The 13,091-nt window shown below is 42.8% G+C and overlaps 1 protein-coding gene across 1 annotated transcript in view; it reads left to right on the top strand.

Moving 5' to 3' along the window:
• The window catches only part of vrk2 (VRK serine/threonine kinase 2), a 54,462-nt gene extending 49,158 nt beyond the window's left edge, over window positions 1-5,304 (top strand). The window contains exon 14 of the mRNA XM_025060664.1: window positions 5,163-5,304. Within this exon, the coding sequence (XP_024916432.1) occupies window positions 5,163-5,234 (72 nt within the window). The 3' untranslated portion in view covers window positions 5,235-5,304. The remainder of the gene's footprint in view (window positions 1-5,162) is intronic.
• The last annotated feature ends 7,787 nt before the right edge of the window (window positions 5,305-13,091 follow it).

Here is a 13,091-nt window from a genome sequence, read left to right on the forward strand (position 1 = left end):
GACAGTTCGCCTGTTGTTGTTTTTTTTATTGGACTGTGGGCAAATAACGAAGTACCATGAAAAATCATGTCAAGGGATCGAACCCATGACCTTTTTACTGTAAGGCTACAGCACTAACCACTTTTCCATTGTATTACGTGCTTCATTGTGGTTTTTTAGATGTATTTGCAGAAAGTGTTGCCACTAGCGCCCCCTTGAGTTGTTATTCCTACCTTAAATCTTGTTGCAGATTGAACAGACTTGCTTTTACTCTTTTTTAAATTTTCTCTTGTGTGTTTTTATTTATTTATATATTTATTATTATTACTCCATTCAATTCCTTAAGTTGAATTAAGTTTTATTATTATTATTATTATTACTCCATTCAATTTCTTAAGTTGAATTAAGTTTTATTATTATTATTTATTCTAATTCTTTTTGACTTATTTTTGAGATTTTTTATCTACATTTTTCGTGGCCATATTTTTTTTAGCTGTTTTTTCATCATTTTTAGCTCATGTTTTTTTATTCAGGTTAAAATTCCTTCTGTTTCGTCGTCTCTGACTTGACGTCGTCGTCTGATGCTAACAAACCGTTTCTTCATATTTCACTGCAGTAATTCAACCTCACTTGTGGCTCATTGGCTTCAGTTTATCCTTGGCTGCGTCCTGATTGGTTCTTGGTCGTCTTTTGTCTCTGGAGTGAATTTTATTTATTGTTTTGGCGTTATTTTAAGCTAACTTCAGCAAATTTAGCCAAATCCATGCTATTCCTGGGATGACTTTTCGTTATCCTTTCTGTGTTTGGCCGTTTATTTGTCATTTTCTGGCTAACCTGCTCCTGATATTTTTGGCCACCGTCATGACATTTCATATTTAAATTTATTTTGCTATTTTTAGATTAGCCATTGTTCAATTTTGAGTCACGTCTCAGGTTTTATTACTTTTTAAAAAATGTTTTTCTTTTGGCTCTGGCTTCTGGTTACTGAACCAACTTTGACTTTTCTTTCGTTTTTTTTTTCCACTAAATCAAATCTCGTATCCTGTGAATAACTTTTGACTTCCCACTGTTGCGTTTAAATAACACTGCACGGTGAGCTGTGCGATGCCAAACCACTGTGACGTTGCTGAGGCACGGCAGATAACGGGCCTCCGATCCTGCGCTCTTTCATGGTGACTCTTTTTAAAAAGCTGTGAAACTGCCTGCTTCATCTCCTCCACTCGGGCCCCTGGAGTCCTAACATGGCTCGGCGCCATGTCGTTCCCCTTTGAATGGAATCATCTGGATGCCATCACGGGCATATGGGCACCATCTTGTCTCTGACAGCGGCGACAGGTACCGTGTCGTTGATACCGGTGGCTCCTGAAGTGTTGTGAAATCAGCAGTTTTATTTTCGCCCCCGAACGTGTGTGTGTGTGTGTGTGTGTGTTGCCGGCGTCGAACGTCCCTGTGGGCTTCACGCCGCTCATGTACACAGATTGTGTTCGTCAGCCTTAAAGAGCCGCACACGCTGATGCAGATGTACTGTACACACACACACACACACACACACGTATTAAACCCACATCAGCTGTGTAAAAGCTCTCACATCTGCCTTAAATCAAAACAGATCAGTCTCCACCATCAGCCGTTCTGGCCTCCTTCAAAACGCTCCATTTCCTGACTTGACTCCACTCTCCCTCCCTCCCTCCCTCTCTCCCCCCTCCCTCCTCCCTCCCTGCCTTGTCAGTTTCTTTTCTTTTTAAGTGGCCTTTATTCAAACACAGCCTCTGCCAGCTCCGTCAGCCGGCGGAGGTTTAGTCGTCCTGTCAGTAACGCTGCCGTCCTGATCTCTATCACAGGAGGACCAGGATGAAGACGGAGCTTCTGCCAGAACTCCTCACTTCCACCGAGGAGCAGGGGCCACGCTCAGATTAGCAGCCGCGTTGTTCACTTCTGTTTCATTACAGACCTGATCCGGAGCTCTGTGTTTCCTGTTCGTCAAAGTCTTGTTTCTGAACGGCTTCATGAAACTCCAGTGGAGGTCTGAAGGCTCCGACGGAGGGTCTCAGACCCCCGTGTTGTCACTGTGTTGTCACTGATGACGCCGCCTCCTGCTATTGGACAAGAAAGAATTATGATGAGGTTAGGAACAGGAAGTTTGGTTTGTGTTTGAAAAATAGAAACGTGGTCTGGTTCTTGTACCAGTTCCACCTCATGGTAAAGGTTTGTCTTGAAGTCGGTCGTTTCTGCTGTGTTTACTTTGGATAAATTACAGTAAACTCCAAAATAATCTTCCCGTCAAGGTCATCGTTTCCGTCCCCGTGTCTCACCGTCGGACCAGCAGACGTCCTCTCTGTCGCAGACACTCAAATATGTAATTTCCCTCAAATCTACCTTTCCACGTCTGCTCTGTCTGTTTCCCGTGCGGCGTTTTTCTTCAATCTGAGCTGCCGACTCGTCCCGTCACTTCCCATCTCTCAGCCGTCACACGGCGGCGTCTCTGTGGTCGGGGAGCGGCCGTTTGTCAGCTGTGTTTGCATCAGTTAGCAGAACATTCACTCACTCCGGACACAAGGACGAAGAAGAAGAGGAGGAGGAGGAGGAGGGGGTGTGTTCATGGAGAAACTGAAGGTTGTGGGATTGATTCCACACTTTTAGTTAGTTAATATGGCGCCCCCCCATGGCAGTTGTCAAGCACAATTCAATTATACAACAGTACCAGTACCAGTTTTATCATTTGTGTACTCACTCACAGCTCTGTGGCTAAAGCAGCCCCCAGAGGTGTCTGTCCAGATTAATTCTGACCTCTGACCTTCTATGGTTGGCGACCCCTGTGTTTGTGTATCCGGTCTCTGGTGTTTCCCGACTGAAACACCGTTTTGTTTTCCTGAAGTTTGCTCCTGTCTGGTTCTTCATAACACCACAGAATACATTTGTTTTTATTTTTATTTTATTTTTGTAAAGTGTTGCTGGAACCTTCATGTGAGATAACAAAAGTTGGAAATGACAGTGTCCCAGATTGTGAGTGGGAATAGTTCCTGGGAGAAAAGGCAGATGTTTGGAGATGATTAAAGCTGAAGCTGAAGTCTAGGACGGTTCAGAGCAGGAGGATTTAAAGACACAAACAAGCAGACACCTGCAGACGTCCTGACATCTGCACCGCCACGACTGCAGCACACACACACACACACACACACACACACACACACTGGTGTGAATGGCCCGTTGGCCACAGGCAGAGTTTTCACAGTAAACCAACCTTGATCAATAACCTGCTCTGGACCTCAGTCAAACCCACTGCTCCCCCTACTGCTGGATTTCAATATCACGGCTGTTTGAACATTGTAGCCATGGGCCAACTGTCTGTCTGTGTGTGTGTGTGTGTGTGTGTGTGTGTGTGTGTGTACATACAACTGCTTCTGCTGCTGCTGCATGAATTTATGAGCCACTGAGTGTGTTTGTGGCCTTGTGTGCTTAAGGAAACAATTGCGTGGATTTATCTGTGTGAGTGTGTGAGTGTGTGTGTGTGTGTGAGTGTGTGTGTGTCAGTAAAGCCTCGGGGTCCGCTGTGAATGGTGCTAACTGGCCCCTCTGAACTCTTCCCTGTGAAGAGAAGGAGAAAGCCACTGGGCATGTGCAGAGGACAGCATGCCATTTACCTGTTTTTAAAACTGGCAGGAGAGACTAGCACACACACACACACACACATAACCACACACACACACAATCACACACACACACACAGAGTGCATCCACTCCTGCCTTTAGCCTCAAACACACAAACACACCTTTGCTCCCTTTGCCTAAAACACAAACACACTTAAAAGTTCTCTCTCTCTCTCTCGCTCTCTCTCTCCCTCTCTCACCCTCCCCCCCCCCCCCCCACTCTCATCTCTTTCATGTCTTTGTCTTTATTTTTGGAGCCATACAGGCAGTGTGCAGACCTCCGTTTAAAGAGCCTAACCGCTCCCTCTTCATCTGCCCTTTTCCCACTTCCTGCCTCTGCCAAGAAAACTTGTTAGCGAGACAACCTCCTGGCTCTCCGAGGTGTTTTCGCCTCGCGGTGCTCTTTACGTGCGGCGGAGTGAAGTGGGGTCGTGAGTTTGGGTGACGGAGCCCAGCCTGAGCTCAGGCCTTTCTTGAGTCTGGTGGTATTTGAGCCCAGGTAAACGCTCAGAATCATAACAACAACAACAACAACAACTGGTGAGGCCAGGATGTAGTGACGCCGAGGAGACAGGAGAGGGCGAGGACGAAAGACCAGACGGAGAGGGGAAAAAAACCAACACAAAACAAGACAAAACAAGACAACGACATTAAAGGACGCAAAAAAAAAACAAGACAAAACAAGGCAACAACATTAAAGGAGTTGTTCCTGTCATCTGACCCAGCAGTGACGTCAGGGACGATTTATGTTTATGTTGATGAAAGAAGTGTTGACTGGGTACAGATTAGGTCAGATTAGGTCAGATTAGGTCAGATTAGGTCAGATTAGCTAAAAGGAAAAACATTTAGCAGGATGATTAGCCAAAAACACTTCAAGGTTTGAGTCCTGTAATAAAGAGGCAGAAAACTTTGTTCGACTCTAATTGAATTCTTCAAACGTTATTAGACGCCGACAACAGTTTAAAGGACTGAGATTCATTCAGTCTCATCTGGGATTGTACCTGACTCTGTGTGTGTGTGTGTGTGTGAGTGAGTGTGAGATCTAATGTTTGAATAAAGCTGACCCAGATGTGTTAACTGGGTCAAGGGAACACCACCCACACACTGGGGGTTATGGGTAGGCAGACGTATTCAAAGTGTGTGTAAATGATGGTCTGTTGTGTGTGTGTGTGTGTGTGTGTTGGGGACACTGGGGCAGTGCCCTGATTATGTTAGATTAGTTTTGGGAATTGGTGACTCCTCCTCCTGACACGCTGATTGATAGTTAATAGTTAATACTGAGCATAAAAACTTTTAAACTTTGGACTTTGTTGGATTAGTGAGTTTAAAACAAAAACGTAAATGACCAGGATTTAGGTTTTTCTTTAAGCAACATGAAACAATCTGTCTGGATCAGTGACGTTTCTCTGGTTCTGACCATTTGTTCAGGTTTTCAAAATCACATCCTAAAAGATCCGACCTGTTTTTTTTTCTTCTCTGGTTCGACCCACTCTCATGTGTCTCATGTGGTCGTGTTTGTCTGCTCTGGTCTCCAGGGTGAGTGTGAACCACGGCACGGAGTGAGGTGGAGAAGACTGGGAGGAGAAACAGACGCCAGTGTGGGATGAAGGCTGGACAGGTGCCAGTAACAGCTCTTTACCAGGTAGGGGGCGCTGGATCCTCTGGCTTCATCATTCTGTGTCATGGATTCATGTTTATCTGTCGTTGAAATCTTAATGATCAGCTTTGGCCGAAATGTACCAATAGATTGAAGCTGAAAAATGAAATAAATAAATGAAAAAATAAATGATAAAAATCACCGCTGTCAAACATATGGCCTGTGGGCCAATGCAGGGACCCTTGGGGTTTAAATCTGGCCCGCTTGATGAATTTTGAAAAATAAAATAAATAAATGAATAAATAAATGATAAAAATCACAAACACCTCATGATCAGGGAATGTTTTGTAAAATTATATTTCATTAAAGATGAAGATTTCTGACTCTGGTCAAAAAAAGTTCTGAATTAATCAACAAGCACGCCTGTGTTTTGGTGCCACCTACAGGGCTGTCTACCTTCGGTCCACGCTGTCAGAGGACAGTGACCGTTAACTGGCACCGGAGCAGATTGACAACATCGGGTTGTTTCAAATCAAGCCGTGTTGACCACGGCGGCTCGGGCCAAACTGGCCCTGGGCTACACACTCAAATGTTTGTACGCCTCGGTCCGAGCCAAGTGCATCCCCTCAGCAGACAGGTCAGAACCATCAACTCAGACTGGGCCTGAGCCAGAGACCAGCCCTCGCACACATGTTCGCTACAGCCTGTGGCCAGATGGCGAGTATACAAGGGGTCAGGAGCAGCCAAGTGGTGTCTACTGAGGGAAGTCCAGGCCAAACACGGGCCCCAGGCTGACTGGACCGGCTCGACACCACTGCTGTGTGTGAGTGTGTGTGAGTGTGTGTGTGTGTGTGTGGAAAGAGGGAGGAGCAGAGCCCGTTGCCTGTGGCTTAGCTTTGCAGTTTGTCGGCCAAAAGAGGTGATGAGAGGTCTGGGCTGGAAAAACACTTTGGAGTTTGTTTTTATCTCCACTTATCATGTAAGAGGACTCGCACTGACACCAAAGGGTCAGACGGGGTCAGACATGAGCACAGGCTCAGAGCGAGATGCTCTTCACTGTTTACTTTTGAAAAGTCCAAGTTCAAATGTCCAGTTTGTTAGTTTTTAAATACGCTGCTAAAAGACAACCTGGAGATTCTCAGAGTTAGCTAAAACATGAGCCACGCTGTGACAAACAGTCAGATCAAAATGTACAAAATAACAGAGAAATAGACAAAATATCAGAAAAAATAAAAGGGTTAAAAAAAGTTTTCAGAATTAGCTTAGTTTTGCTAAAATATATGCTAACCTTGTTGCAAATTACCAATTAACTAAGTAGTTTATGTAGCTTATACTTTGGCCTGAAATAGATCAAAGTTAGCAAACATAACCATACAGTAGCTACAAGAAAACAAACTGAAATATTAAAACAATATATGAAGCGATGTTTCAGAGGAGGGTAAGAAGGGCTGCCTACAGAGAGTACAAGAAAATGGTAAACAAAACAAAAAAACAAAAACCACATGTAAATATTCATTGTATTTTTTTTTGTTATTTTTGCAGTAAAGCTCCTGTCAACCCGTCACCTGCAGGTTTCCACCCAGACCACAGCGTTCCTGGGACTGACCCCGGCTACTCATCCACGTGGGAGTTCCTCAAACACCTGTCCACGAAGTCCTGGACGACATCCTGACCAGATGTCCTCACTTCCAGGAGCTTCTCTGAGGCTGTCCTTCAGTCCCAGGTACCATTTTTGGGAACCCAAATGGTTCTTGTTTTACTTTGCTCCTCAGTCCTGGAGGTAGAACGGTTCAGAACAACTGCCCTGCCCCAGAACTGACAGTAGGCCAAACACACACACACTTACACTAACACTTACACTAACACAACACACACCTACACACAGTCCACTCACAGACCAGATTAAAACTGACTCATGTTCTGGCCAAATCCACTGGAACGTGGAGCCAAGTCCAGGCTGTGGCCAAGGACATTCCCACTGTCCCACTCAGCAGGGAATCCCTGTGTTTGATTCATTACATCTGTGGGAAAACCTGTGGAAAAAAGGGAAAACCCTCGGCTTTAAACATGTTTTCAGCGACTTTTATGTTGTTTTTCTAGTCATTAGTCTAAGTTACCAACATGAAGCACATATATATATACACACTATTTATACACTAGATTGTTGATTTTATTTGAGCAAACTTAACATTTTTCAGCTCTATTTAATTTTTAAATTGTATTTTTTAAATAAATAAAAATATTAATTAAATTAAATTTGTTTAATTTTTAATTTCTTATTTTTTAAAAAAATATTTATTTTAATTTTAAATGTTTTTAAATTTTTATAAAATTTTTAAATTTTTAAAGTTTTGGTTTTAAATTTTAAATTTGTTTTAATTTTTAATTTTTTAATTTTTTTATATGAGGTTTGTGTAATTGTCAGTCAATATTTAGCCTAATTGACTAAGAGTTGGCTAACTTTAAACCTATGTGTAACTAAACGTCCAGGTTTAGCCAAAGTGTAGCTAAAGCTATGCTACAGCATGTACCAGAAAAAGCTCCACAACCAAACACAGAGTGTTAAACACTTCATTTTCAGTCCCAGTCGACTCCTCGTCCTCTTCCTCAGCGTCACTGCCGCCGTCTTACCTGCCAGCGGCGCTCCTTCATGAAATGACTGCCGGATTGAAGAAGCTGCGACTGAACGACCGGAGGAAAAGATCCCATTAAAAAAGAAGCCGACTAATTACTTTGTCCTCCCTTTTGTCCTGCGCTATCCAGGCGCTCGCCGCCATTCATATATCTTACTGTAATGAGTAAAGCCGGAGTCTGGCACCTGTGCTCGGTAATTAAACATATAAATTCTCCCCGCACTGTGAAAATATGTGTACTCACCAGGATTGATTTATAAGGCTTTCTAAATTGCACAGTTGAGCTTATTTTCATTGGCTGTGTGGAGGAGGAAGGAGAGGAGGACGAGGAGGGAGCAGGGAGAGAGTCGTTCATCAGCTCAACCGTGGGTGAAAAACTCAATCTTTTAAAACACTTGTCTCTTCGCTGCAAACTTCCCTTTTTCCCTTCTCTCCCATTGTTGCTGCTCCGCCGTGATGAGGGGGAGGAAACCCTGGATCCCGGAATGAGCCGTTGCACCTTCACGGCCAAAGACCCCGGTGAAAAATGCAGCCATAAAATCTCCCTGTGATCAAGTGAGGGGTCCAAAGGAAACAGAACCATGACTCATTTATGGGCCTCGTCGATCGTAACTCACTGGTACTGTACTTCAGGAAACGGCCGGAGCGAGAGAAGGATCACTTCTTGGTTTTCGCTGCAGTTTTCAGCTCGTATTTCCTGGGCCTGGGTGCGAATGTGAGCGGCCAAGTCCCTCCTGTGTGATAGGTTTCATAGCAGGCGCTGCAAAAAATATTACCTTCTCATTTTACTTATTAGTATTATGACCACAAATCATTTTTAATATTGCTTCCATTGTGCTGCATATTGGATAAAGTGGTTAAGTGGAGGATTTATTTCAGGTTTCACTCAGGCTCAGGCCTTTTCCTGGCTGAGGAGATAGTTCAGGGTTATTTTCTTTTTCTAATTTCCCATAGTTCCCTTTGGCGTAGAGTTGTGGTTTTGACAGTGCCAGGCATGTTGCCCCTGGGGGGCGCCAGAGCGCTTTAAGGAAGGTTCAAAAAGAGCAAAATGGAAGTCGGGTGAGAAAACCATTTAACGTCTCATACAACAAACTTAAACCTTTACAATGGCATGAGAATGATTGCTGTATAACCCTAATCCACTAGGGGGCAGAATACATGTAACATATAATGAGTGGTCCAGTAGTGTAGCACTATGTAACATATAATGAGTGGTCCAGTAGCGTGCACACCCTGCACATTAGCACACCCCGCACACAGAGAGCAGAGAGTTCTGGGTTCGACTTCCAGATCAACCACATGGTTAATCATAGTTAGCATGATTCTGTAATCGCAGCTAAAGCTACAGCTAATCGACGGCTAAACGACAGCTAATCGACAGCTAATCGACAGCTAATCGACAGCTAATTGACAGCTAATTGACAGCTAATCCCTGACCGTAAAGACTGAACCTTTGCTACATCCTCATTTTTGTACCTTATCCCAGTGTTTTCCAACTTTTTGGTCTGGTGACCCCATTTTAATTCTAGACAACCCCATGTGGGGTCACGACCCCAAGGTTGATAAACGTATGGAGGAACTTATTTACTATTATTTCGTCCAAATGTTTTCTGACTGTGGGTTAGTCCGATATTTCGAACCCCATGTGCCTGAAACATTAATAATTAAATACAAAATTCTATGTTAAATTTATATAAAAACGGTTCTGTTTGTTTTTTCTTTCACAAACAGCCGCATCATGGAGACACTGTTGAAGGTGAAGAAATAAGGAAACACACGTAGTACTCACAGGTACACAGGTAGTATATGCAGTAAATGCAGTACTGAGTGTGGTCTGTTAGTGATGGAGCTCTTTATCAGACAGCTGTAGAATTCCCAGCAGGGAACGTGGGCTGGAATGTCCAAACCTAATGAATGTCATAATCCAGATATATTTTACATTTAGAGCAGTTCCCTCCCCCTTCACCCACCTTGCCTCCCCCGCCTCACCTCCGTTAATCACCTCTTCCTGTTTCCTTTTCCTGCTGCTCTCATTACTCACTTCTAAAGATGGCATTTCTTTATTTGCTCTGCATTATATTTTCCTTGTTCACTTCTTTTGATTATTTTTTTTTTCTGAGGATTTTTCGTCCAGGCCTGAAGCTTTCACTGCGTTCTTGACACTTTTGTTAATAAATCATCGGGAAGTTAATGAAAACGGCATTCAGGCATATCCAAAATGATTGTGTTCTTTGTCATGCTAATAAAGTGAAAGATGTTGCTCCAATGGCTGAATGCCTGCACATTTACCAGCAACTTCTGATTAGGTTGCACCTCCCCTGATTTTTTTTTCTTCCTTTTTCTCCATCTTTTTCTTCTGGTTTCCGTCTGTTCCATTCTCCTCTCACCTTCTCCTCCTTTCAGACCAACGTTCCTGCGTCTTTATCTCATCCGGCGTCTCACGCTGACGCTCCTGTCCCTCATAAACAGCATGAAGAGGAGTTGGTCTTGACCTTCAACATCTTCATCTTCATTCACCACACCTTTGTGCAGTAGGGCTGCAATGACAAACATCTGAAGGACGGTGACGCCGAGGATTTAATCACAAATTAATGATCGTTTAGAATAAAGTACTAATGTTGGTGATGGATTTGTTTAAGTCGGTGATGAGTTTTTATCTTCACTTAATTAAAAAAAATATTTCCCTCAACATGTTGAAAAAAATGGTTACCTTCAGTTTGGAAAAAATTAAATTTCCTTTTTGTAAATAGATAATATAGAACCGACAGCCGTGTGAAGGGTTTCAGTTGGGTGTGTACTTTTATTGTACTACTACTATACTTCACCTTCTCTTTTGCTTCATTCCTTTTCTTTTAGTATTTAGTAAAGTATTTAATTTGAATGTAAAGAAATAAAAGCTCATTCTCACGACACAAGAGAATGAGCTCCACAGACAAGGACACAGAGAGGATCATGGGAGCTTGGGACAAAACAAAGACAATCTGCTGTTTAATTTAATTTAATTTAATTTTACTTTTATTTTATTTTGTTTCATTTTATTTTTGGACCAGAGAACCGGACGTCAGATTCTCCTTGAATCAGAACTGAAATGTGAACTGGTCTGATTGGAGAACGTTCTTCCACTGTTTTGGTTCCTTCTGAGTGATGACCAGACGTTTGGCTGATGCTCCTTAAACCTCCATTGTTTACACTCTAGTTCTTCTGCTCTTGGAGAACCTCACAGAACGTTACTTGCTCTACCGTCGTTTGTTTCTCCCAGTTGGAGTTTCCTCAGTTCTTTGAATATGAGTCTCATCGTGGAGTCTTCAATTCCAGAGTCTTTTTTTTTTAACGACCTATGGCAGAACAAAGACACATCAAAGTCAGTGAATGCATTGATTTCACGGAACATCGACTTTTCTGATTTTAAGAAAACCTTAAAAAAGGCAAAGAATCAAATCCTTCTGCCCTGGAGCAGTACTTCCTGGGAGTACCCAGTACCTTGGACCAGGATTTTTCAGTTATCTGCCAAGGACCTCCTTTCTCTCTTCCTCCCCCTGCAGGAGGAGGTGAGGTCAGGGTTTAGAGGTGGAGGTTGTGGCAGCCCTGGGGCCCTGCTGGGGTTCACGCCAGTTTTGGAAAACTCACCCCGTACCAGAGTGAGTTGAAATCAATATGTGGTTATGTATTTTTGAATTAAATGTAAAGGAATGAAAAGAAAAAAAAAAAAAAACCAGAACAAGTCACCTGGTTAATCTTTTCTTTAGCTAAAGCTTGTTTGTAGAAACATGGTCCTTAATGAGAACAATATGCCAAGAAAAAGTATGATTATGATTAACATTAGCTAAAAATAGGTCAATGTAAAAATCTATGAAGTAAAATAAAAAAAATAGATTTAAAAAAACTTCAAAGCTAAACAAAAAAGATCAAATTTAGCTAGTTAGCAAAAGCAGCTAAAGATAATCATAAGTTAGCTAAAGCTAAACTAAACCAGATTAAAAATGCCCCACAACATTGTTCTTGAAGGCTAACGTTAGCTTCACGCTACAATGTGGTCAGGATGAAAGAGTGGAACCAAAATCTCAATGGACTCTGTGTGTATTGATTCCACACAAAAAATGAACTCTCTTCATTCACTCCCATTGATCCACGTATGATTAGAGAGGGAGAGAGAGGGGGAGAGAGAGCGGGAGAGAGAGCGGGAGAGAGAGGGGGAGACAGAGGGGGAGGGTGTGTAAAAAGGTAAAATAGAAAAAGTAAATCTGGCCTCTTTGACTAACAGTTTAACGGCGGACATCTTTTTTCGGCCTCCTTTTCTGCTGCCACCTGTGTAAACTAATATACATTGATGTTTTCCACAGAGCCGTAAAACATCGGAACGCTGTATCGGCTTGTTTTGTTCTGCGCTCCTTTTTAAGGGCTGCTGTGTTTCCTGATCAATAGAGCAGGACTGAGTTACTGGGTGACTCATTGTTGTTAGGGACAGAGGAGCCGCCGCGCACTTCAGGCACCGGCAGACTGTATATAGTCCAGGGACGTCCAGACACAAGGCTCTGGACACAGCGGTGATTAAAGGAACACTTCGTGTTTAAAAAAAAACAAAAAAACATCAGTTGAAAAGGATGTAATAAAACACCGTTGACGAGTTTGACTGTAGAAAAACCACTGAAATACTGGGAACTCTATCTATCCATCCATCCATTCATCCATCCATCCATTCATCCATCCATCCATCCATCCGTTCATCCATCCATCCATCCATCCGTTCATCCACCCATCCATCCATCCATCCATCCATTCATCCATCCATCCATCTGTTGTTAGCACCAAATGTCCTGCACTGAGATCTGTAGGAAAATAAAGACTTTTGGCTTCAGAGAAACTAATGACTATTACCTAAGATAGGATTAGATGAGATAAGGTTAGCGGCCGTTGTTAGCGTTGTTAGCTTATCTTCAGCTCACAGTCAGAAAGCCTTTTAGCTGCTCTCTGAATCACTCACACTCTCTCATGTCGTTACTTTTCTCTGTCATCTGACTAATAATGAAGATAATGTTCTCTTAAATAATGACATATGTGAAAGTTCAGAGATTAAACCAGGTGTTCGTGCGGAGAACAGATCGTTTTCCAACAGTGATTAAAAAAAAAATTATTTCTTTTGCTACAAAAAAAAAACCCCAGATTGTACTTTTTTTTTTTTTTTTCTCGGCGCCCATTGGGTTTTTTAATATGGGGCGGTGGGAGCAGCCCGTCGC

This window comes from Cynoglossus semilaevis, chromosome 12 (genome assembly GCF_000523025.1).
Source record: "Cynoglossus semilaevis isolate Cse_v1.0 chromosome 12, Cse_v1.0, whole genome shotgun sequence".
In the NCBI taxonomy this organism is placed as follows: Eukaryota; Metazoa; Chordata; class Actinopteri; order Pleuronectiformes; family Cynoglossidae; genus Cynoglossus; species Cynoglossus semilaevis.